This window comes from Taudactylus pleione, unplaced genomic scaffold (genome assembly GCF_031769625.1).
Source record: "Taudactylus pleione unplaced genomic scaffold, aTauple2 ptg000995l, whole genome shotgun sequence".
NCBI classification, from domain to species: Eukaryota; Metazoa; Chordata; class Amphibia; order Anura; family Myobatrachidae; genus Taudactylus; species Taudactylus pleione.
Genome location: NW_028285396.1, coordinates 188395 through 215636, shown reverse-complemented (window position 1 = coordinate 215636; position 27242 = coordinate 188395). Strand labels below are relative to the sequence as shown.

Here is a 27242-nt window from a genome sequence, read left to right as displayed (position 1 = left end):
AAGTTAGGGTTAGGCACCCCTAAGGAGGGTTAGGGTTAGGGGGGTTAGGTTGGTAAATACTTACCTATCCACGATCGGGATTTCCAGCGCTGTCGGGCTTCCGCTGCTTCGAACTCTGCTCCTGTCGGGCTGCCGCTGTCGGGAATCGAGCCGCCGGCCACGCGGCCGGCGGTATTTCATACCAATTCCATTTAAACTGTTGAGCTGAATGGACCAAATATACTGTATGCCTAGCATTTATAGTCAAATATATGTGTGCCTTATATTTATCTTGCTATAAATGTGTAGCATTATAGTCCTTTAATTGTGTGCCTAGCATCTGTCCATATAAATGTGTATCTGTCCCTATGAATGTGTGCCTAGTGTGTCTGTCTCTATGAATGTGTGGCCACCTTTTCTGTTCTTATAAATATGTGACCAACATCTGTCCCTATAACTGTGTGACCAACATTTCTGTACCAATAGATGTGCGCCCAGCATCTGTCCCTATAACTGTGTGACCAACATTTCTGTACCTATAGATGTGCGCCCAGCATCTGTCCCTATAACTGTGTGATCAACATCTGTCCCTATAACTGTGTGACCAACATCTGTCCCTATAACTGTGTGCCCAACATTTCTGTACCTATAAATGTGCGCCCAGCATCTGTCCCTATAACTGTGTGACCAACATCTGTCCCTATAACTGTGTGACCAACATCTGTCCCTATAACTGTGTGCCCAACATTTCTGTACCTATAGATGTGCGCCCAGCATCTGTCCCTAGAACTGTGTGATCAACATCTGTCCCTATAACTGTGTGACCAACATCTGTCCCTATAACTGTGTGCCCAACATTTCTGTACCTATAAATGTGCGCCCAGCATCTGTCCCTATAACTGTGTGACCAACATCTGTCCCTATAACTGTGTGACCAATATCTGTCCCTATAACTGTGTGCCCAACATTTCTGTACCTATAGATGTGCGCCCAGCATCTGTCCCTAGAACTGTGTGCCTAACATTTCTGTACCTATAGATGTGCGCCCAGCATCTGTCCCTATAAATATGTGCCCAACGTGTCTATTACTATTACTGTGTGCCCAACATTTCTGTACCTATAAATGTGCGCCCAGCATCTGTCCCTATAACTGTGTGACCAACATCTGTCCCTATAACTGTGTGACCAACATCTGTCCCTATAACTGTGTGCCCAACATTTCTGTACCTATAGATGTGCGCCCAGCATCTGCCCCTAGAACTGTGTGCCTAACATTTCTGTACCTATAGATGTGCGCCCAGCATCTGTCCCTATAAATATGTGCCCAACGTGTCTATTACTATTACTGTGTGCCTAGTGTGCCACTATAAAATGTGCCTAGTGTATACTATCTGGCCTTATAAATGTATGCCCAGCATATCTGTCCCTGTAAATGTGGTTTCACATACACGCAGTTTTCATTTTTAGATCAGGACATTTGCAATGCGATCTGGGCATGACATTACCGCCCATGATCGCATTGCAATATGCAGTGCCAGATTAAGGTCCACGTGGGCCTGGAGCTGACCTTTCTGATGGGCCTATTTGTGCTTCCTTAGAAGGTGAGACCAGCTCGGCGGGGGTGTGACCAGTGATGTGGGGGTGTGGTCTGCACAGGGGGTGTGGCTAACACCATGGAGGGCATAGCTACTGCCTACTGTCAACCACCTCAATCTCTTTTCCACACACACACACACCTATCTATATATACATTGATAATCCGGCCCTGGTAATATGTGGTCATAGCGCCTGGATGTATCATCTGGTATATGCAGGGACATGGGCTATGGAAGGAGCCCGTCCCTGCAATGTGCCCGGAGTGCTGTTAGAGCTACTGCGCATGCGCAGTCCCACTGACTGCACATGCGTGCCCGCCGTTGCCGGGGGAGGGTTCTGGAGAATTAATTATGCGCAGTGTAACCCATAGGCTACAGCGGCTAACGCCATCTTCAGTTATGGATTAAACATTTAAAATACAGTATGTAGGTTAGGGTTGCCACCTTACCTCTAATACTGAACACGTGAATTACACAGGTTCTATGGTTAATTAAAACCAGGTGAAATAGAGATTTGAAATCAGCCAGCCACCTAATCTGTGTAATTCATATGTTTCCAGTTTTAAAGGGGTGAGGTGGCAACCCTAATGTAGGTGTGTGTGGACAGACCCAGATGACCACCAGCGGATGCAAAAGAAATAAATCTAGCGGGTCTGCTCAGCATCACGTGTCTGGTCCAGTCATAAATCAGACACAGATGGCTGCGCCCACATGACTAGCCAGTTATATGCTGTGGAATACACAGTCCACCCATGCAAAGCGTTACCACCAGAGAACAATTTAGCTGATTTTTCCGTTTGCACGGGGAAGACTAGGTAACCATAGCCCTCCTTTTGCTAACTGACTCTTTGGATGGCGATAGCTGACTATACTAAAGCGGGGTACACATTGACAGATACATAGGCGGCCGATCACTTAATCGGCCACTGTATCTGCTTCCCGTCGGGCAGTGTGTACCCGCGATATGTCGGTGAACGTCAGCGTTCACCGACATATCACATTGGCTGTTCTGCACAGCCGTTGGACAGATATGTCTGCAGACCGCCCGTACACACACAGCGGCAGCCGCGAGGAGGGGGGCGGGACACACCCCGACCCGCCGCCGGGTCCCGCCTCCCGGCCGCCGGGACCCGAGGGCACAAGCAGATGATGGCCGTTCAGTGTGTATGAACGACCATCATCTGCAGATATATCTGTCAGGTGTGTACCCACCTTTAGAGAAAAAAATGCTTTATTTATTTATTTAAAACTCCAAGATCCTCAAACAAATGATCTTCTTGATAAATGTTGATTAATAGTATGGTACTTACTGTGCCTTTTATTACTATGGGTATAGTCAATTATTGGGCAGTTTTACATGGGAAAATATCTCCCCCAACGTATATAATACTCTAATTAATCTGGGAGAAGGATATTTGTGATTTAAAAACTGAAGTCCTAGGGCGGGATGCATGACTCGTCACATTTGAGATGCAATGCATCCCGCCACCCTTCGCATGCATGCTGGCGTTAGCAGCGCCGGTATGCATGACGAACACTGCAAAGGACCGCTCTCTCGGTAAGAGCGTCCCTTTGCAATGGAGGGACTTCCGGGTTTATGACCCATAAGCCCCTCTGAAACATGCCGTAGAGGGTGCTGGGAGGGATCTGATTGGAACCCTCTTACAGCACTCTGCAGATAGAAGATGGGAGATGGCGTTACCCATCGCAACCAAGCCCTGGAGTGCATCACTTTCCGGGGCTTGGTGCATATGATAAATGCGGTCAAACCCGCATTTTTTGGGTTTGACCGTATTTCTACCTTTGCTGCATCCCGCCCCTAGACAAGGCTTCAGGACATGTCCAGCTTGTTAGGAACCTTTTTTTGAGATATTTTACAAAACAGAAAGTGGAATAGTTTATTTTAATGTTTATTATTTTCCTTTGGGACGCATAGCTGGGCTGCAGACATAGGGCCTGATTCAGCGATGAACGCAGTGCCGATGTTTACGCAGTTAAGCGATTTTCGGTGGCCTGTGCATGCTTCTGAGTCGCACTGTGCATGCTCAGGTCACCTGTGGGAGCTTGCCAACACCTTGAACCTTTGAAGGGACCTGTCACCTAACAGGGAAAGGTGAACTGCTTTTAGGGAAGCAAAAAATCCCTATTGCTTTTACACTGTGCCTTTCTGAAAAGGTTGATTGTGGTACGCTGCCATTTTTATTTACCTTGATTTTTAACGTGAAATAAATTTACAATACTTCGCTATGGGAGATCCCTTGTTTTGATTTGTTTGGAGGTGCTGTTTGACACTGAAGGGGTTGTATACTAGTGTGTTGAAATAGAACATTGTCGTGTTTATTATTTTCGTTGGAGGAAGTGTACTAACAAGAATACTCCATCTGAAGAATCTACAAATATTTTTAAAGAGACAATTTGGCCTATGTCAAATTTTTTAACTGCCTTTTAGTAATTGGGAGTATTTACTTCAGAGGAGGAGCGCTCAAGTGTATTTTTCTGTCTTTTCATGCTTACTTGGTGACGTGTGTAGGTCACAATTTCTTGAGCTGCACTCCAGATTCATTGGAGCGCGGGTGTTATATATTATTTCCTGTTTTTGCACTGTGCATGTGTCAGGTTCCATTACCGATGTCACTTGCAGTGAGTATTTATTTTCAAAGTGTTTGACAGGCAGGGACCTTTCGTGGCTGGCAACGGGAAGGTGATGACTCAAACGCAAGTGTGTCGCAACCTTTGTTGGGGCATCTCTGCCTGCGACTGTGTTCTTATACGCAGTCCAAATGGCTCCGGCATCTTACTTCCCGCCGCCATTCTGTGCGATCATAGGATTACTCAGGAGTCCTATAATCGGCTGATCTTCAACCAGATGCTGCGTCTTTGTACACAGCCACTTGGATTTGCAAAACCGCCGGTGGGTGTCTCAATACAAATCTCGGCTGCTGTGACATTTGCATATTTCTGCACAGCCGCTGCATACAAATTCCCAGCTGTGTCGGCGTTAGCATTTATCTCTGAATCAGGCCCATAGTCATCTAGTACTCTGAGTAAAGGAATACCAAATATGCATTCTGTATGTAAGGTGTTTGTGAAAATATAGTTTTTGTGATGTTTTTTTTACATGTGCTCAATGTCCATATAGCATGTACAGATGTATCCACATACATCTATCCTCTGTGCGCTACAAGTCGCGTTACACATAATGCGGGAGCTTCATGTGGCTTGGTAGCGGCAAGCTTCCTTTCGTGCAGCTTTTTACCTTCAAGTGCGTCTTTAGGATGTACAAGCAGCGTCTGCTGATTGATATATGTGGCATGCCTATATACTGCAGGTGTATCTGCATGCGAAATGCTACGTTACAGTGTCAGCGGCTGTGGACTGTAAAAGTCGCACAAATAGTCGTGCAGAACTACCGAGTCACGGCGCGACTAGAAGGGCTGTTTAATGTGCGAGGAGGCTAGACGTTTGGGGACACGTGTTTATGTAGTTAGTACCACTTCCTCTGTAGGAACTGTTCTTGCCACCACTCTATTATTCTGTACATGTTATACAACTCATACAGGTATTGTTATGTGCGCATTTTTGAGGGGTTCGGTATGATTTCTTGCTTACCACACTGTCAACAATTACATTGTTGGCAGCGTTATGTGGGACACAGTATGCCAAGACGGTACTAATGTTAGGCAAAGCATTATAACTGTAAACGTGTTGGCACTACGGGCCAGATTCAGCTTAGGGAATAGAGGACCTGATTTAGAGATGTACGCTAACCCAACGGTTACAGGAGGTGTACTTCGCATATGCAGCCCTCTGTCTGCGAGTTCGCTCGCAGAGCATCACAGCCGCAGCCTGATTGACAGGCTGCAGCGTTTAGGAGGTGGAGCGGGGGCGTTCCATAAGCAGTGCTTCGGGAAAAGGGGGCGTGTCACCCCCGTTTTGTGGGAGGGACGAGGCCAGGGTCTTCGTGGGTGCATTCTGACTTCCTGGCCTCGCAAGCTGCCAGGACCCGGTCAGGCTGCGGTAGCTTCAGCAGCCTGGCTGAAATGGACGGAATTGCACAGCCGCTTGTCTGCTGCTGCGCAATTCCGTCCATCTCTGAATCAGATCCAGAGTTAGATTGAGCGAGTAACTGTGCATCTGGGTAAAACCATGCTGCAGATGTAAATGATTTGGGAGGGGTGTTTCCAAACTAAAATCTAATTTGCAGTGTAAAAATAAAGCTGTCCAGCATTTGTGGGCTACATGTAAAAGCAGCCAGTATTTACCCCACATGCAAAAGAAAATGTATGTATTTGCACCCCTTGTATTGCAACATGGTTTGTCCAGGTACACAATAATTTGCTACTCTATTCCCAAAGCTGAATCCAGCACGATAACTTTAAACGGGTTGTGTATGAAATCCAGGCGGCTGAATAGCTGCCGGGTAAAATGCAGACGCCGGAAGTCCGAACTTGCATAATCCCGACGGAACAGGTAAGTCCCCTATCCCTACCCTTCTCCCCCCCTAACCCTAACCATCCCTTAGGGGTGCCTAACCCTAAAACTCCCTTGGTGGTGCCTGACCCTAAGTCCCCCCGGGGGTGCCTAAACCTAGCCCTCCCCGCTCCCTAAACCCAACCCTCCCGGGGGGGTGCTTACCCCTAACCTCCCCCCAGTTGCACCTAACCCCCCTTCCCCTAGCCTAACCCTAACCCTCCCCGGGCGGTGCCTAACCCTAAATCACCCCGGGGGTTCCGATACCTAACCCTCCCTTCCCCTGCGGCTAACAACTAAGTGTCCCCGCTTACCTTTGTTCGGGAAGCCATCCTGTTGGGATTCCGTTGTCGGGCTAAAGATAGACGTCTGGATTTAGACACCTGTCTTTAGTCTCGTGTCGGGATTTAGACGGTAGGATTCCTTCCGCCGTTATATTGACTGAATCCCCTTTAAACATGATGGTAAAGCATAATGTTTAAAGTTGTAATGCTGACCCGTTTATATTACACTGCTGACAATGACATTGACAAATTAACTACCTTCCCTTTTTGAGCAATTAAATTGCTATTGGAAGAGAGTTTGTGTTACAATATGCAGCATTTGTGCTGAAGGTCTTGTATTTCAGTTGTCATTTTCCTTCTATCATCTGTACAGTAATTAATAGCTGTCTTACCTAGTATGTCATCAGTGACATATACAGTACCACCTCCTGCATCACTAAACATGCAATTAGGTAGTTTCACAATCTTGTGACATGATTCCCAGTATTAACAAATTCTTCAATAGACTTCAAGGAAGTAATAATGTCAATAACAGGTATATTTTTTTCCAATGTCTTTGCAACTTAACATGCATGTAGCTCATAATACATATTTTGAAATTTCTGGACTATGAACTTATAGATACATTATCTTAAACATGCTCATAAAGACGTACATTGAGTAGTAATTTTTTTTCCTGCTATATAAAAATAAAACATGGCATTTTTATAAGTGGTTAAACAGGAAAGGAAGTAAAACATGAAAAATGACCCCCAAGCACTTACTGGTCTGGTAATACACCTCTGCCCTGGCCTGGTAAGTGGTGGGACAATTAGACTGCATTGTTTCCTAGTGTTAGTGTTCCATTAATACGTAATCTATTGAAAATTACCAAGGTTGCAGCTATTCCCTTGAATTACTGACACTTTTAAATTACAGGTTCTGTGACTGATGTGGTTATCAGTTAAAAGGATTTTTATTTTGAATGTGACCAATTTGGCCACCAACATGATCACATGCTTTATTTGCATTTAAGGTGCATTTATTTTGTATCGCTACTGTATGTGACATACACATTGTTTTTCTTTTTACAGTATAGTTAAAGGACACAATTACAAAATAATGCAAATTCATGTAGTATGTAAAGTGCAGAGGGTGAATGCACCATTTAGGGGGGTAACCAGTTAGCCGCGATAACGTAAAATTTTCTCCGGAGATAACTTTTCGGACCATTCGCCAAATTTTGCCGCTTACCACATGTATGCGTGCTCCCGTTTATCGTGCTATCCTATTGCAAAACTGGAGATAACCAATTAAGGTAGGATAATGGTATAGAAGTGTGTTAGTGGCCATAATCCTAAGGTTTTGGGTTCTTAAATTGTGTCCAAAGGCTATTATATGCATTTTTCTCTAACAGTAAAAAAATTATAGAAAACAATATTTTTTGGCCAAAATAAATGCTGTAGTTAGGGGTACATTAAATTAGGGGTACATTAAAATGGATGTAATGTATTTTTGTGTCATTATAGGGCATTTTTTAAAATGTTAAAAATACATCTGTCACTTGCACCTGCAATGTTTAAAACACCTGTCCCGCCAATACAGCACCTCCATATACCTGTCCCACCAATACAGCACCTCCATATACCTGTCCCACCAATACAGCACCTCCATACACCTGTCCCACCAATACAGCACCTCCATATACCTGTCCCACCAATACAGCACCTCCATACACATGTCCCACCAATACAGCACCTCCATACACCTGTCCCACCTATACAGCACCTCCATATACCTGTCCCACCAATACAGCACCTCCATACACCTGTCCCACCAATACAGCACCTCCATACACCTGTTCCACCAATACAGCACCTCCATATACCTGTCCCACCAATACAGCACCTCCATACACCTGTCCCACCAATACAGCACCTCCATACACCTGTCCCACCAATACAGCACCTCCATATACCTGTCCCACCAATACAGCACCTCCATACACCTGTCCCACCAATACAGCACCTCCATATACCTGTCCCACCAATGCAGCACCTCCATATACCTGTCAAACCAATACAGCACCTCCATACACCTGTTCCACCAATACAGCACCTCCATATACCTGTCCCACCAATACAGCACCTCCATACACCTGTCCCACCAATACAGCACCTCCATATACCTGTCCCACCAATACAGCACCTCCATACACCTGTCCCACCAATACAGCACCTCCATATACCTGTCCCACCAATACAGCACCTCCATACACCTGTCCCACCAATACAGCACCTCCATATACCTGTCCCACCAATACAGCACCTCCATACACCTGTTCCAGAAAATACAGCACCTCCATATACCTGTCCCACCAATACAGCACCTCCATATACCTGTCCCACCAATACAGCACCTCCATACACCTGTCCCACCAATACAGCACCTCCATACACCTGTCCCACCAATACAGCACCTCCATATACCTGTCCCACCAATACAGCACCTCCATACACCTGTCCCACCAATACAGCACCTCCATACACCTGTCCCACCAATACAACACCTCCATACACCTGTCCCACTACTTTAAACTCATTTTCCAACACTTTTAACTTTTTCACCCCAAATTTGACATGTCATTATTGGCCAAATTAAGCTAATTAATTTTTTTTTTGCCTAATTAGTCATTAAGGCGGGTGTCCCAGTGGTTCTGTATGAAGTCCCAACATTCTTAGCTAAAAATAGGGGTTTTGCACAACTTATCACAAGCTCAGAGGTGGTGAAAAGTAATTCAAGATAATTCCTATAACAGTTTTCGCATATGCAGAGAAAAACAGGTTATCGGGGCTAATTGGATACCCCCCTAAGTCTTACCCTTACTAATTCTTCCCACTCTTAGCAGTCTGATAATTTCACAGAACACCCATTGTCCAACCATAAAGGTAGCATGCCTATCAACTAGGGCTTGATAAAGGCCATTGCCGAAATGCGTTGCTGCTTACCTCATTGTAATAATTTATCCAGCATCTTGATATCTGCTATTGGAAGTACTGGAGATCATTTGGATTTTCTACACTACAAGTCCTCTCAGCCATTACTGAGACCGGACGCTGTCTTCTACACTTACCTGATTACCATCACAGCTACTGGTGCGGCGGATCACGTGGAGACTCCCAACTTGCGCAGTTTGGCTTGACACGGAGGCCGCTCGTTTCCCCTCCGCCGGCGGAGAGAGTGAGAGAGCAAGACCGCTGCAGGCATTTCAAGGAGACTCAGCCTGCTACTTCACCTAGCTTATGTGAAGCTTTGAGCCAGAGACGCTCCGTGAGTAAAATCCCCTGGTTGGGGGCTCCGTTCATTAAGTTACAAGTGGGTCCAAATTATCCAAACAGGTGCTATCCCGATCTCCTTTTTTCCTCAACATTTGCGGGCCAGGACTGTTTCATTGCATGATTCACTTATTTCATCAAGTGCTGCATTTCTTTTCATATCACGGTTATAAATCTGTGTGTAGCAATTTATACCCTTGGGACACTGCTACTTTATTACCTCTATTGGACATTCATATGGTACACATTACTAGTGTCAATATATTAGCCTTCCACAGATTAGGCAATTTGAGGTTTACTATTGTCATTGTATAGTGTTATATGTATGTATTTGTGTTTATTTTCAATAAATTTATGTGTGATTATATATTGACCTAATCGATTGAGATTTTCTGACAGAGACACACCAGCGCAGTATTTTCTTTATAATTATCAACTAGGGGGTCCCTTAAAAAATTGGGGCATACAGTATGCCACTTTCAGCAAATACATTCTTTATTTTGTAGTGTAGGCAAGTGAATTTTAGAATATTTACTTCAGAGTCTTTCTTTTGGTAATAATGAAGCAAATAAATTATGTTGATAAATGTACACACTAAGGGGCATATGTATCAAAGCTTGATGTGAGATAAAATTGTGAAATATATATCACCAACCAATCCACTCCAAACTATAATTTCTTAAACACAGCCTGCAAAATGTAAGTTAGAAGCTAATTGGTTGGTGATATATACAGAATCTCACAATTTTATTTCACATCAAGCTTTGATGCATATGCCCTAAATTGCAGATCCAAATTCAGAAGAAGAAAAATGCAGCAAACAGCCATAGTTACAGATGAAAGATGCAATAAGTAAAAACTGATATTATTACTACAGGCATTACGTAATCACAATCAAAACATAGCTTAGAAATCAAATGAATGACTTATCAGTAGATATAACATATGTAAAGCAGGGCAGGCGCTAGGCTGCGCTGCGCCCAGCGCTGTCCTGTGTTGCCGCCCCTTCCCTCCTCCGCTCCCTCCACCTGAGCTTAAATATGTACTATAGTGCTGGGAGGGAGGTGGGCGTTTCCTGCGTCCTCTGGAAACAGCGCTCCGGGCGACGGACCGGCTTGCACATGCCTGGAGCCGCTACTGATGTAAAGGCAATTATATTAAAACTGGATGCCAATGTGGGACATAATGAGGAGAGACAGGAGGGTATGCTGGTACAGGAAGATGCCAATGTGGGACATAGAAGATGCCAATGTGGGACATAATGAGGAGAGACAGGAGGGTATGCTGGTACAGGAAGATGCCAATGTGGGACATAATGAGGAGAGACAGGAGGGTATGCTGCTACAGGAAATGCCAGTGAGGGGCATAATGAGGAGAGACAGGAGGGTATGCTGGTACAGGAAGATGCCAGTGTGGGACATAATGAGGAGAGACAGGAGGGTATGCTGGTACAGGAAGATGCCAGTGTGGGACATAATGAGGAGAGACAGGAGGGTATGCTGCTGCAGGACGATGCCAGTGTGGGACATAATGAGGAGAGACTGGAGGGTATGCTGGTACAGGAAGATGCCAGTGTGGGACATAATGAGGAGAGACAGGAGGGTATGCTGCTACAGGAAGATGCCAGTGTGGGACATAATGAGGAGAGACAGGAGGGTATGCTGGTACAGGAAGATGCCAGTGTGGGACATAATGAGGAGAGACAGGAGGGTATGCTGCTACAGGAAGATGCCAGTGTGGGACATAATGAGGAGAGACAGGAGGGTATGCTGGTAGAGGAAGATGCCAGTGTGGGACATAATGAGGAGAGACAGGAGGGTATGCTGCTACAGGAAGATGCCAGTGTGGGACATAATGAGGAGAGAGACAGGAGGGTATGCTGGTACAGGAAGATGCCAGTGTGGGAAATAATGAGGAGAGACAGGAGGGTATGCTGCTACAGGACGATGCCAGTGTGGGACATAATGAGGAGAAACAAGCGGGTATGCTGGTACAGGAAGATGCCAGTGTGGGACATAATGAGGAGAGACAGGAGGATATGCTGGTACAGGAAGATGCCAGTGTGGGACATAATGAGGAGAGACAGGAGGGTATTCTGCTACAGGACGATGCCAGTGTGGGACATAATGAGGAGAGACAGGAGGGTATGCTGGTACAGGAAGATGCCAGTGTGGGACATAATGAGGAGAGACAGGAGGGTATGCTGGTACAGGAAGATTCCAGTGTGGGACATAATGAGGAGAGACAGGAGGGTATGCTGCTACAGGAAGATGCCAGTGTGGGGCATTATGAGGAGAGACAGGAGGGTATGCTGGTACAGGAAGATGCCAGTGTGGGACATAATGAGGAGAGACAGGAGGGTATGCTGCTACAGGAAGATGCCAGTGTGGGACATAATGAGGAGAGACAGGAGGGTATGCTGGTACAGGAAGATGCCAGTGTGGGACATAATGAGGAGAGACAGGAGGGTATGCTGGTACAGGAAAATTCCAGTGTGGGACATAATGAGGAGAGACAGGAGGGTATGCTGCTACAGGAAGATGCCAGTGTGGGGCATTATGAGGAGAGACAGGAGGGTATGCTGGTACAGGAAGATGCCAGTATGGGACATAATGAGGAGAGACAGGAGGGTATGCTGCTACAGGAAGATGCCAGTGTGGGACATAATGAGGAGAGACAGGAGGGTATGCTGGTACAGGAAGATGCCAGTGTGGGACATAATGAGGAGAGACAGGAGGGTATGTTGCTACAGGAAGATGCCAGTGTGGGACATAATGAGGAGAGACAGGAGGGTATGCTGGTACAGGAAGATGCCAGTGTGGGACATAATGAGGAGAGACAGGAGGGTATGCTGGTACAGTTAGATTCCAGTGTGGGACATTATGAGGAGAGACAGGAGGGTATGCTGCTACAGGAAGATGCCAGTGTGGGACATAATGAGGAGAGACAGGAGGGTGTGCTGCTACAGGACGATGCCAGTGGGGGACATAATGAGGAGAAACAAGCGGGTATGCTGGTACAGGAAGATTCCAATGTGGGACATAATGAGGAGAGACAGGAGGGTATGCTGGTACAGGAAGATTCCAGTGTGGGACATAATGAGGAGAGACAGGAGGGTATGCTGCTACAGGAAGATGCCAGTGTGGGACATTATGAGGAGAGACAGGAGGGTATGCTGCTACAGGAAGATGCCAGTGTGGGACATTATGAGGAGAGACAGGAGGGTATGCTGGTACAGGAAGATGCCAGTGTGGGACATAATGAGGAGAGACAGGAGGGTATGCTGCTACAGGAAGATACCAGTGTGGGACATAATGAGGAGAGACAGGAGGGTATGCTGGTACAGGAAGATGCCAGTGTGGGACATAATGAGGAGAGACAGGAGGGTATGTTGCTACAGGAAGATGCCAGTGTGGGACATAATGAGGAGAGACAGGAGGGTATGCTGGTACAGGAAGATGCCAGTGTGGGACATAATGAGGAGAGACAGGAGGGTGTGCTGGTACAGGAAGATTCCAGTGTGGGACATTATGAGGAGAGACAGGAGGGTATGCTGCTACAGGAAGATGCCAGTGTGGGACATAATGAGGAGAGACAGGAGGGTGTGCTGCTTCAGGACAATGCCAGTGTGGGACATAATGAGGAGAAACAAGCGGGTATGCTGGTACAGGAAGATTCCAATGTGGGACATAATGAGGAGAGACAGGAGGGTATGCTGGTACAGGAAGATTCCAGTGTGGGACATAATGAGGAGAGACAGGAGGGTATGCTGCTACAGGAAGATGCCAGTGTGGGACATTATGAGGAGAGACAGGAGGGTATGCTGCTACAGGAAGATGCCAGTGTGGGACATAATGAGGAGAGACAGGAGGGTATGCTGCTAACGGAAGATGCCAGTGTGGGACATAATGAGGAGAGACAGGAGGGTATGCTGCTACAGGAAGATGCCAGTGTGGGACATAATGAGGAGAGACAGGAGGGTATGCTGCTACAGGACGATGCCAGTGTGGGACATAATGAGGAGAAACAAGCGGGTATGCTGGTACAGGAAGATTCCAATGTGGGACATAATGAGGAGAGACTGGACGGTATGCTGGTACAGGAAGATGCCAATGTTGGACATAATGAGGAGAGAGGGGAGGGTATGCTGGTACAGGAAGATACCAGTGTGGGACATAATGAGGAGAGACAGGAAGGTATGCTGCTACAGGAAGATGCCAGTGTGGGACATTATGAGGAGAGACAGGAGGGTATGCTGGTACAGGAAGATGCCAATGTGGGACATAATGAGGAGAGACAGGAGGGTATGCTGGTACAGGAAGATGCCAGTGTGGGACATAATGAGGAGAAACAAGAGAGTATGCTGGTACAGGAAGAAGGGTCAAAGAGGTAGGAAAAAGGAGAAGATAACATCAGAGTTTGGGTGTATTTGTTATGCAGTGTCTACAGTAAATACTTAGGAGCTGTATAGTATAGGAGCTGGCCAAATACTTAGAAGCTGATTCCCTGCAGTGTCCAATGGTCAATTACTGAATTGGGAGCAAATTTGCACCTTGGCAGAACCATTTTGCTGCACAGATTCAGTATTGAGTTGGGAGGGGCGTATCTTAGCAGAACTCTAAACTGCAAAAAAGTGAAGCTGCCAGCATTTGCAGGCTATATAGAGGAGCAGACAGTATTTACCCTGCATTCAAAAGAAAAAATAAATTTATTTACACCTCTTGCATTACAGCATGATTTGTCCAGGTGCAAAGTTACACCTTGCTTTGCTCCCAACTCTGAACCAGTCCCTTAGTGTATATCAGAAAAGCACAATCATTGAGTTAATGTTAATCCACCAGCATGCATAGAATACAAAATATTATAAATCAAATACACTTGAGATGAAGTCTCTGCATATAGTGGTCAGAATTTGCTTGCTGAATTATATATACTGGATCAAGTGGTTTTTTTTAAATTATGTGTATTATATAGGGAACAATAGGTTTAACTGTATAAAAATACTATTTCGTGATTAATCCTTTGCTTGCAATAAGTGCAGCCCCTTTTATTTTACCCCCAAATGTAACTAGTTATTTCACCCTCCCACTCATCTCCCCCAAGGATATGCTGCAAAACAAATTCATCTGCATAGTGAAATTATGTGTATGTCTGTTAGTCAAACCCACCAGTGAAATGTGGAAGTTATTGTGATATAAATCTGAAAGGAGGGTTTGCGGTGAACAAAATATTGCTGTTGCAGTGCTGTAACAGGACGGCAGTATGCCCTGTGCCAGCCCCGCCCCCCGATGTGCATTGCAGCAGCGATACTGGCTGTAGGGTGCCGTTCCTGGCACCCTGCTAGCCAGATGCAGGGGCCGTGGGGCAGCGACCTGGCACTTGTACTTGCCTCTTGAGCAGGGCCGGATTAAGGGGGGGCGACAGGGGCGGTCGTCCCTGGGCCCCCACACACAGAGGGCCCCCACACTACCACATGCAGCAGCACATTCAGTGCTGCTGCATCAGCTTGGGGCAGGGCGGTAGTGCGGATGGCACATAAGTGCCGTCCGCACTACACAGCACAAACACACAGCCGCCGTCAGCGGCACTGCTTGGGGGGAACGGACTACTCCTAAGGGCACTGCTGGGGGGGAACGGATTACTCCTAAGGGCACTGCTGGGGAGGGAACGGACTACTACTTGGGGCACTGCTGGGGAGGGAAAGGACTACTCCTAAGGGCACTGCTGGGGAGGGGGGGAACGGACTACTCCTAAGGGCACTGCTGGGGGGGGGACGGACTACTCCTAAGGGCACTGCTGGGGAAGGAACGGACTACTAGGGGCAAGGCTGGGGATACTACTGGGGGCATTGCACACTGCTGGGACCACTACTGGTGGACACAGCATAGAGGGGGGATCACTACTAGGGGTACTCTTGGGGGGACTACTGTTGAGGGAGGGACTGGTACTGGGGGCACGGCTGGGCTCGGCTCTGTGTGGCTTGAAGGGAGCCCCCGCAATTTAGTTGCCCTGGGGCCCCCACAAGCCTTAATCCAGGCCTGCTCTTGAGCAGACTGTTGAAGATGATTTTAGTGAAGCAGCATCAGATCTCTGATACCATGCATGCAAGAATACAAATGTTGGTGTGGGTAAGCAATGATGGTGATATTAGTTATAATGGTAATTTATATCTTTAGGCAGGAATTACAGTACTGTTTAAGAATTACAAAAAAGATCTCCAGGGACAATATAAAGCTATCAGGACAAGCTTGACGTGATGACATTACTCAATCCGCTTATATTACTGCCTCTTCATCACTCTGAAATTAGTCAGTAACACTTCCTCGACTGTCAATACCTTGACAATTATCTTTAGTTCGGTTGCATATTAAATTGTTTTCATGTTCTGTAATCATGTGCATACAGAAAATGAGTTGACTGAAGAATAGAAAATAGAACAGTAATAACATTCCATGGTAAAGAGAAATTCGAGATATAATACTTGTCTCATAAAGATGCATTGTTGTGTCAAACAGGTGCACTCGCTCACATACCCTCACATACATTATTATACCAATGGCAGTAGTCGTATGAAATTGCTTCATTAATGCTTAAGATTTCTTACACAATGTCCTTCACATTACAATATTTAACATAATGTAACAAGCACATACTGGAATTGATTGTAACTAGTACGAAACCGTTCATTATGTTCTTTAATAAAATGCCCAGTGACATCTGCCTAATAATATATACGCTGATGATAAACATTGATAGCATTTGTGAAAAGACTAACTACATTGTATTACCGGCAGCCATTGTAATTAGTTGTATCCATGCCACATTAATAAAAATGAAGTATTTTTGTATTAATAAAAACAAATTAGAAAAGGATGTAGGTAAGAGGTGCTAGGGATATGGTCTTTCATTGGTGAGCATATATATAAATTACCTCAGTACAACCTTCAGCATTTTTATTTCTAGATATATTTAGTTTACTGAACTAGTCTATTTATGGTAATATATAATATTCAGCTTTAAATTTGTATTAGATTGTGATGTACTGTAATACTGAGTACGTAAAGTACATGCATATAGAGTTAAATAAAATGTGTTTAAGTAAACACACATAATATTCTATTCACAAGCTCTTTTTTTTGTTTTATTGCGTATTTACTAAAGAATAGAGCAGCTGAATTTTGTATGACATATGATTATGGTCTAACTAGATTTACTGCTTATGTTACAACCTGTGCGGTAAATTTTGACATTGATGAAAGATCAGCTTAAGAGCTACTTGCTCCCTTGTCCCATTGTATTAGGATCTTGAAAAAGAGTAATGTGAAATACAGAATGCATTATTTTATGAGATTTCAAGTTATGAGTCCGTGTGAAAACATGATTTAATCCTATTACTGCCTCAAAAAAACCGACTAAAACTTTTTTTCATTTACATATGGGGAATGTGGCAGGAATGTGCTGAGGGAGCACAGGAAATGAGTACAGATGTCCTAGGTATTATGATGCTGGAGAGTCAGGGAACACTTCCTGTTCCCAGTTTCAGGATAATTGAATATGTTAGTCAAAAACTATATGGCAGATTTATAAACATATATTTGGCAAGGAAGCGTTCTATTTAGTTTTTGCTTCTTTGCACCATATTTGCTAACTATCATGTTACTTTTTCTGTGCCCTTTTACAGTTCCCTGGAACATTGATGTCATAGGCCTGCAGAAAAGGGCTACATTTAAGCTGCATATACAGAAATGTTGCAGTCTTTAGGGAAAAAAACATAATAGGGCTGATTCTGAGTAGGACGCAGATGTGGCTGTGTATTTTGATGCAGTCGCGTCTGCGTCTTTAGGCTAATGCCGCGACAAATGCCTTCTCTGGTGTATATCCGTGTGTCCAAATGTGCATGGAGTGAGACGCCAAGTGTTCATAGAAACATAGAATTTGACGGCAGATAAGAACCACTTGGCCCATCTAGCCTGCCCCTTTTCATTTATCCTCCAGATGCTGTACTAACTCTTGGTGCATCTTTAGATCATCGGTCGCACCATTGAAACTTGCGCGTGCCTTATGGCAGGTGCAGTTTCTCTGTCTGAATATGAGCTTGTTTGTAAGGTTCAGTATCTCTGGTTTCGGCAACACGCCTGCGAAACTCCTATAAGACACTTCATCTCTGTGCCTCTTTTTAGCCACTCCTGTTACTTCCCAGTCACCGTCCAGGAACGCCTCTCACATTTATGTGTCCAAATCTGTAATGCGTCTCTGTACGTACAAAATCGGAACGACACATGCATGGTGCAACATCCGGCAACTGTGTACGACATCGCCACTGCATCCGACTTAGGCCCAATGTTCCTATGTTCTGTGGTTGGTAATGAGCTTTATTCAGCACAGGGCACAGTGGTTAGCATTGCTTAAAAATTTTGAAATGCAAAATATAGACATGCTTATATTATCAATGTTGGCATTTTGATTGTCTATATTTTGATAGGGTAAAAATGTCGACATTAACAATATATACGTGCCTATGACCATAAATAGTTACATTTAAAAAAAAAGTCCCCCCCCCTTCCCCCTAAAACCATAAACAGCCATGGACCTCTCTGCTTGTGCTGGTATTGGAAAAAACAGAGTGGGGTTCCCCCTATTCTCCTATAACCAGCACCGGGCTTAGTCAGACAGGAGGATGACGCTATAACAGAGAGACACATAGCATGGGCTCCCCCTGCCATAAGGTTTACTGGTCAGCCCAGGCTTGGAATCCCTCGGACAGTTGGGACCCAAAAACAGAAAAGAGGGGTCCCCCTCTTCCCCAAACCTCCTGGGCTTTGGGGACGGGGGTAATGAATAAATAGTTAAATAATATTGTTCTTTGCAGGCAGCCTACAAGTACCAGAAAACCAGGACCGGCATGATGGCACTGGTAGAACTACAAGCGCCAGCATGCCCAGACATTCAGGGCTGTAGTCTGTAAAGAAAATATCAAAATAAAGACAAAACACACACACTGAATATTGTATTAAAAAAAAACACCTCCTCCACACAGCCCTCATTCGGCAATTTAATACTCACAAAATACAGGAATAAGGATCTCTTTGGTCCATGTACAGTAGGCATCCAAAGGTCTTGGCAAAATAAAACAACAACAGACGGTTTCTTTGTAGAGCCCCATAGCGAATCACTGGGTCACTTACGGTCACTCTATAGAAATGAATGGGTAATGCTCCCACCCTCTCAGCCAATCAGCGCTTCCCCAATCATTTCTATGGAGAGTGACCAGGAGTAGCCTGTTACTTTACAGCCCTTCACAGGGACAGTCTGTCCTTTTGATATTTTGCCAAGATCTATTCTATATTGAACTAAGAGTGCCTTATTCCTGTATTTTGTGAGTATTAAAGTGGAGAACGAGGGCCGTGTGGGGGAGTGTTTTTTGTAAATAAAATGATACATCATTCAGTGTCCCTGTCTTGTCTTTATTTACATTTTTTATGGGTGACTACAGGTGCCAGCAGGCCATTAATGTTACGGCATGCTTGTAGATCACATATAAAGAAACATTTTAACTATATCTTTAGCACCCACTGCCCATCTAGTTGTCTACATTATGACAGTTGACATTTTAAATGTCTAGATTTTGGTTGTTGACATCATAACTGTCTACACTTTGACATTTTTTTTTTAATGTTGACATTTTGGCTGTGTCTACATTTTAACTGTCGACCTTATGAACCATGTTGAGCTTATGTCCATGTTGACCTTTTGGTTGTTGACATTTTGACCCGATGGTTTGCGTATATCGCCGATGTTAGAAGATCTGCATATGCGCAGGATCTGTACTGCGAGACCTCTCGCAGTTACCCAAAGCCACAGCTTAATTGACAGGCTGTGGCCGTTTGGTGGCTGGGAGTGGGTGGAGCCCTCTTGCGTTCCCAGAAACGGGGGGGCCGTCCCCATTTTCTGGGAGTGCCGTGGCCAGGCTGAGCAGTTCCTCCCATTCTGAGTAAGCTTAAGCTTACTCAGATGGGAGATTACTACAGCTGCCGCAACGGTGATCCGATGCTGCGTCTTTGGATGTAGCACACGGATCACAGATGCTGGCAGGAGGCATCTTTTTCCTGCAGACGCCTCCTACTGCATTACCATAACTTAGCATCGCTGCTGTGTCCAAAGTCGCAGCAGGGATGCTAAGTGCGTCCATCTCTGAATCAGTACAGGATCACAGACAGAGACATGCCCTGAAAATGGTTGCGACATGCCTGCGTTTGAGCTGCCACTTCCTTTTACCTCCCTCAAACGCTCCCTGAATGTCATTCACACTGCGGGCAAATACTCGCTGCAACCACTGACGGTAAGGAAGGTTGGTGCATGCGCACTGCGACTCAGACGCATGCGCAGACCAGAGATAATCACTTAACTGCGTAAACAGCCGCAGATCGTCCATCTCTGAAAACATTCCGTAAGAGCAAATAAAATAAGAAAAATTGAGCAATTTGCACCTAGGCAAAACCATGTTGCACTGCAGGTGGGGCCGATTTAAAATGTGCACAGGAATTTCAATTTGGAGTTGAGGTGTGTCCCAGCTCAGTTCTACATTTCAGTGTAAGAACTAGGCTGCCCAGTATTTGCTTGCTACATGCAAAGTAAAGAAAAACATGTAATTGCAGCTCTTGCATTGCCACATGATTTGTTCCAGAACAAATGACTCCTTGTATACTACATCTTTTGATTTGCTCCTAGTTCTGAATCAGACCCATGGCATTTTATCCACCTTATTCTGTAAAAGAAGTTGCAATTAATTCTTGATCAAAATTGGATTTGGTCCTTATTATCAAGGTTTGGTTATTAAAAATAGTACAAAATGAATGACTTTATTATTACATATGTCAATGATCCTGTTTAGAAAACGGTACAGAGCAGAACAGTTTTACAGACACATTTTTTAGATATAGAATTCATAAATATGTAATCCTGCTTAATAGAAATATATACATATGTCATCAGTACTGTTTCTTATGTACCCTGCTTGCCCGACAGTCCTCACAAAGCACAGTTTGATTCCTATGTCCTATTCCCTTCCCGTTAAACAGAATGTAACTGCTCGCAGAGGAGAAAGACTCCTTTCATTCCAAAGTCCCATTTAATTGCCTGGAAACTGAAGAGGCTTCTCTGTAATGTAAACGTGCCGGGCAGGGTGTGTGAAAGGCGTCCTGAAGGTGATCTGAATCGTGTTAACCTCTCTATCCACACAGGAGCAGGAGAGTTGGTTGATAAGTGTGCTATTCAGTCCTAAAAGTAAACATCATACATACTCTCCCATCCCCCAGTTTTGCTTCTAGAAATGTAAGGAAATGCGCAGAAAGAAAACATGAATGCTTTCCTGCATTACTACTCCATTTGCGTAGTGCATTTTGCATGATTTTGCTCAGAAAGCATACAGTATATACAGTATGTGAGAATGCAGACCTACAAACATCTGACACTTGTAACTCCAACTGGAAAGGCAGAACACTGAATGGAAGGGCTGTCTTTTTGTCGTGTTTATGCAAAAATAACACGCAGATATGCCAGTTGGCAGGCACATCTTTACACCTGCTACAGGTCAAATCCACACTAATGATGATGACTGTCATAAACCAGGCGCCTATGTTGCCGGTAAGGAGGACAATACATCTAGAGATATACGCTAGCTTTCCATGTTTTTTTGTAAATTCTACACATTTTGTTTGGTGGGATGTTTGATCTAGTCCAGGGGTGTCAAACTCTGGGCCCTTTAGCTGCTGTCGGACTACATATTCCAGCATACCCTGCCACAGTTTTAGTATGCCCTAAGAGCAAAACTGTGGCAGTGCATGCTGGGATGTGTAGTTCCACTACAGCTGGATGGCCCGAGTTTGACACCACTGATCTAGTCACACAACAATGGTGGTCTAGGGGAGTGGGATCTGTGAGTGTAGAAAAAGAACATATGTAAAGTTATGTGTGGACTGTGTAGAGGGGAGGTAATGTTCTGGAATTTGAAAAGCTTAGCTGAAATAGTGAAATTTCAGGGAAACCTTGAAGGTTTGGAGACTAGAGGAAAGTCTTATTGTGAGTGGGAGGGCATTCTACAGAGTGGGAGCAGTCCCGAAAAAGTCCTGTAACCGTGAATGGAAGCGTTATTTTTTTCTGCTTTTAGCCTTATTTAAAGCTAGTGATTTGTAGAGATTCACAAAACAAAAATATGGTTATGGTTATGAGTTACTTTTAAATTAAAATATAGCATTTACAAAGACATATGGAAGTATTTAAAAATATTTTATACTTTCTTTAGAACATGGGAATAGTTGAGCCTGTGCATCTATGCAGGTTAAATATGATACTGTTATGGCGACTTTGGGACACTACAGTTCCTCACATAACGTGACGGGAACTGTTACAATTTAATACAGAGTTTTATATGTAAACAATACTAGTGCTTTGCTTATATAGCACACAGAGAGCTCAATGATATTTGTCCAGATGCAGAAATTTTATTATAGCATATTAAAGTTTATGGGAATTTGTTTGCTAAAGTAATAAAAGCACCATCATATACTGCTGCTTTCCTTTATGCACAACTTCTTAATTTGCTACAGTTTTTAAACAAAAAAGTTAATGGTGTTATATCTTCTGTTTCCAGGAAGAAGACAATTTACAAAAGCGTGTGCATCTCCTTCTTCCTGGTGGTCACACTAACCATCTTCCATAGGGGAACATACCCCACTCTTCCTTTCACTCCAAAAAATACAGATTCTGAGGAGCTATTGAGTACTGTGAAAAAAGACACCTTTCCTGCGCCAGAAAGCTTTTGGTTACCCAACAAAAAGGCACAGATCACCATAGATTATTTTCCTAATACTACTGAATGGGATGTAAACTCCATCAATTGTACTGCCAACTGGAACCTCACCAACTTGGACTGGTTCAAGTTGCTGGAACCCAACTTTCAGCAATTTATGCTGTACCGGCACTGTCGCTACTTCCCCATGATTATTAACAACCCGCAGAAGTGCAGCGGAGATATTGATCTACTGATAGTGGTGAAGTCAATGATCACTCAGTATGACCGCAGGGATGTCATTCGTAAAACATGGGGAAAAGAAAAAAAGTTGAATGGTAAGAAAGTAAAAACACTGTTTCTTCTGGGAACAGCTATGAAAGAAGAGGAACGAGCCAATTATCAAAAACTACTGGATTTTGAAAACCAGATATATGGAGATATTCTTCAGTGGGATTTTCTTGATTCCTTTTTTAACTTGACTCTTAAGGAAGTTAATTTTCTGAAGTGGATAACCATCTATTGCCATAAGGTAGAATACATTTTTAAAGGGGATGATGATGTATATGTCAACCCTGAAAATGTCTTGGACTTTTTAGATGGCAACCAGTCACCTGACCTCTTTGTAGGAGATGTGCTCTACAAAGCTCGACCCATTCGTAAGAAAGACAATAAGTACTATATCCCAATCTCCTTATATAACAAAACTTTGTATCCTCCATATGCAGGTGGTGGTGGGTTCATTATGGCTGGTTCTATGATCAAAGCATTATACAAAGCTTCAGAGACCTTAGATCTGTATCCTATCGATGATGTTTTCCTAGGCATGTGCCTCGAAGTTATCAATGTCAATCCTATAATGCATGATGGGTTTAAAACCTTTGGAATTGTAAAGAACAAGAAAAGCAAGATGAACAAAGATCCATGCTTTTTTCGGAGTGTGATTGTTGTGCACAAACTGCTACCTGCTGAGCTGCAGCAAATGTGGGAACTTGTACATAGTAACTTAACCTGTTCCAGAAAAATTGAAATCCTTTAGTGCCTGGACTTAAGAACTTGTAAAATGTTATGATAAAAATATTACAGACTTATTATATTGTATTTTATTAAGGTTGTTTCCCTGGCAGGTTTCAGGAGAAAACATATGTTCTAACAATTTTGGTTTTTTAAAGTTATGTATATATGGGTAAAATAATCTTGTGTCTTTTTGTGAAAGGGTTTTAAGGAACCCTATCCGGGTACGATATGTTAAATTATGTGACCATGAAGGAAAGCTTGTGTTCAGCATTTGGGTCTTTCAGCTGTGCTGTATCTGATGTGGACAAGGACTTTTTTTTTTACAATTGAGCCTTATATGGGACAAACAGATTGCCAGCCCAAAGGACATTTCTTATAGCTTTCAACTTGAACACAAACTCAACACTGGGTATATCTGTAACATGGAGTCAAGCCATGCAGCTTTCCTGATCACAGTGATCTACAATGGTGCAGTCCAGCTGGCGGCCCAGAGGCTGGATGTGGCCCTCTACATTGCGTGCAGATATGTTTTATAACTGTGAGCTCCAGAACTTCCTAAATCGTGGAACCAGTTTGTTTTTTTACTATTTATATTCAAGCAAGTGGAGCTGTTTTGTTGATGATTGATTGTTTTGAGATGTTTTTGAAAATTTCTATAATTTATAAAAGTAAAAATTAAATTAATGAACAGCAACATAAAGCTTTTAAAATTAGAAATTTATTGAAAACAAATGAATCTGAAACAGTACTTTATTTTGAAATAATGGTGTAACACATGGATTCTTAAAACATGTGCGAGTGGCATAAACACGCATACACAGTCACAAACACACATTTTTTCACTCTAAATCAAAAATAGAGAACATTTACTTTGAGAATAGCAGGGTGGCTACACCTGTGCTAAAAGCTACTTTGTGAATGAGAGTATCTACTTGTGCCCTGCATTCCGATGTTGTTGTACTGTATGTGCCAGAAATTGTTTTCATTTTTAATTATATTCTATATAGAAAATATAGTTCTCTATTGGTTGTTTTTTTCTCTTCAGACTTTTGTCTGCCTGCTTTTCTTTTGTGTGCTTTTTGTGTGCTTTATCTGCTGAACATAAATGCAGTGTTAGCACTGAGTCACATTAGAAATAACAGTCATTATGTACACCTACAGAATGACCGTTGCAATGTGAATGAATGAGAATGTTCCCAGAGCAAACATGCAGTAATATGACACTGTTATGTTGCACCGGTATGCATCTTTGCAAAAATCAAGGAAAAATAAGTAGTGCCACATTTAGAATATATTTGTGGCCAAAAGGAGAGGGTGATATATAATTTTGTTCTCACTGTTTTGCATCTGGGGATAAAATTGTACACACATTTGTCCTCCCATTATATGCATAAAATAAGAATAATAAAAAAATAACAATAAATTTATGTATCTATAGCGTTTCTCCCAATAAGACTGAAAGTACTTTACATTTGCAGAAAAAACATGATACAAAATAAACATATGAGGGTGGTTCAATAAGTAAGGTAACAAGACCTCTCACTGCATAAATATATTCAACTTGTACATATATGTATAATCAATAGTATGGCCTTGGTACATATTATTTGCCCCCGACACTTTTCTAAGCATTTTTTCCAATGGTACACCAAGGCATCTATCTCGGCATAGACAAAATCAGTGTCAAGCGCCTGAAGCCAGGATATGACAGCTTGCTGAACTTCACCATCAGTTGGGAGTTGTTTTCCACCTAGGTGCTTCTTCGATGGTCCAAAGACATGGAAATCACTCGGTGCCAAGCCAAGGCTATAGGGAGGATGGTCCAGTACCTCTCAATGGTAACGCCGTAACAACTCATCAAAGGCAGTGCATCAAACCTGTTTCCGTGACATGATGTTATCACTGTAAACATCAACAAACTGGAGATGAATATCAGCTGCTGATGTGCCCTTAAGGTGCAGCAATCTGATCACACTACGCACCTCAAAGTTTGACCATTTTTCCGCCAGCCCCGTCATCTTACAGCTGATGTTGGTTCAGTATGACTGATATGAGGCGCAGTTTAATAGCCGTGAGGGAAGCAGTGGTCTACATGCTCTGGCCTGGAGGAAAATTAGAATGACATAGAGAACATTACACACGTGAGAGGACTTGTTACCTTACTTACTGAATTACCCTCTTATTAAAGATTAACATAATACTGAAAAAGGAAGGAAGCATTTGGTATCATGAAAGCTTGAGTAAACAGGTAAGTCTTGAAACTTCTAGTCTGGTGGCCTTTTGTCCAGGAATGATGATGTTCGTCCATGCAAGATGCCTCTTTCTGAGTTCCATTTTTTTGGAGGGAAAAATCCGAACTCCACGTGCAAACTCGAACCTATCCGAGCCTGCACATCCCTACTTCAAAGCTGATTGGCTGCTATGGGCAACTTCACTGGTTCACTTCTCCACGCTTTTCATTGCTTGATACATAAACCCCTTTATTATGGCTGACATCTGATGTTTAAGTGTCAATAATTAAGGATAACACCAAGATTCCTTGCACATTAGTAAAGGATAACACCAATATTCCATGCACAATAATTAAGGATAACACCAAGATTCCATGCACAATAATAAAGGATAACACCAATATTCCATGCACAACACTTAAGATAACACCCAAGATTCCATGCACAATAATTAAGGATAACACCAATATTCCATGCACAATAATTAAGGATAACACCAAGATTCCATGCACAATAATTAAGGATAACACCAATATTCCATGCACAATAATTAAGGATAACACCAAGATTCCATGCACAATAATTAAGGATAACACCAATATTCCATGCACAATAATTAAGGATAACACCAAGATTCCATACACAATAATAAAGGATAACACCAATATTCAATGCACAATAATTAAGAATAACACCAAGATTCCATACACAATAAAAAAGGATAACACCAATATTCCATGCACAATAATTAAGGATAACACCAAGATTCCATACACAACAATAAAGGATAACACCAATATTCCATGCACAATAATAAAGGATAACACCAAGATTCCATACACAATAATAAAGGATAACACCAATATTCAATGCACAATAATAAAGGATAACACCAAGATTCCATATACAATAATAAAGGATAACACCAATATTCCATGCACAATAATTAAGGATAACACCAAGATTCCATACACAATAATAAAGGATAACACCAATATTCAATGCACAATAATTAAGAATAACACCACGATTCCATACACAATAAAAAAGGATAACACCAATATTCCATGCACAATAATTAAGGATAACACCAAGATTCCATACACAATAATAAAGGATAACACCAATATTCAATGCACAATAATTAAGGATAACACCAAGATTCAATACACAATAATAAAGGATAACACCAATATTCAATACACAATAATAAAGGATAACACCAATATTCCTTGCACAATAATTAAGGATAACACCAATATTCCATGCACAATACTTAAGGATAACACCAAGATTCCATACACAATAATAAAGGATAACACCAATATTCCATGCACAATAATAAAGAATAACACCAATATTCCATGCACAGTAATTAAGGATAACACCAATATTCCATGCACAATAATTAAGGATAACACCAAGACTCCATACACAATAATAAAGGATAACACCAATATTCAATGCACAATAACTAAGGATAACACCAAGATTCCATGCACAATAATAAAGGATAACACCAATATTCCATGCACAATAATTAAGGATAACACCAATATTCCATG

The 27242-nt window shown here is 43.1% G+C and overlaps 1 protein-coding gene across 2 annotated transcripts in view; it reads left to right on the top strand.

The window, feature by feature from the left end:
- Positions 1–24832, top strand: part of B3GNT7 (UDP-GlcNAc:betaGal beta-1,3-N-acetylglucosaminyltransferase 7) — a 36328-nt gene extending 11496 nt beyond the window's left edge. For both annotated transcript variants that reach the window (XM_088460928.1, XM_088460927.1), the window contains one exon: positions 22292–24832. In XM_088460928.1, the coding sequence (XP_088317054.1) occupies positions 22292–23468 (1177 nt within the window). In that variant the 3' untranslated portion in view covers positions 23469–24832. The remainder of the gene's footprint in view (positions 1–22291) is intronic.
- Positions 24833–27242: the final 2410 nt, after the last annotated feature.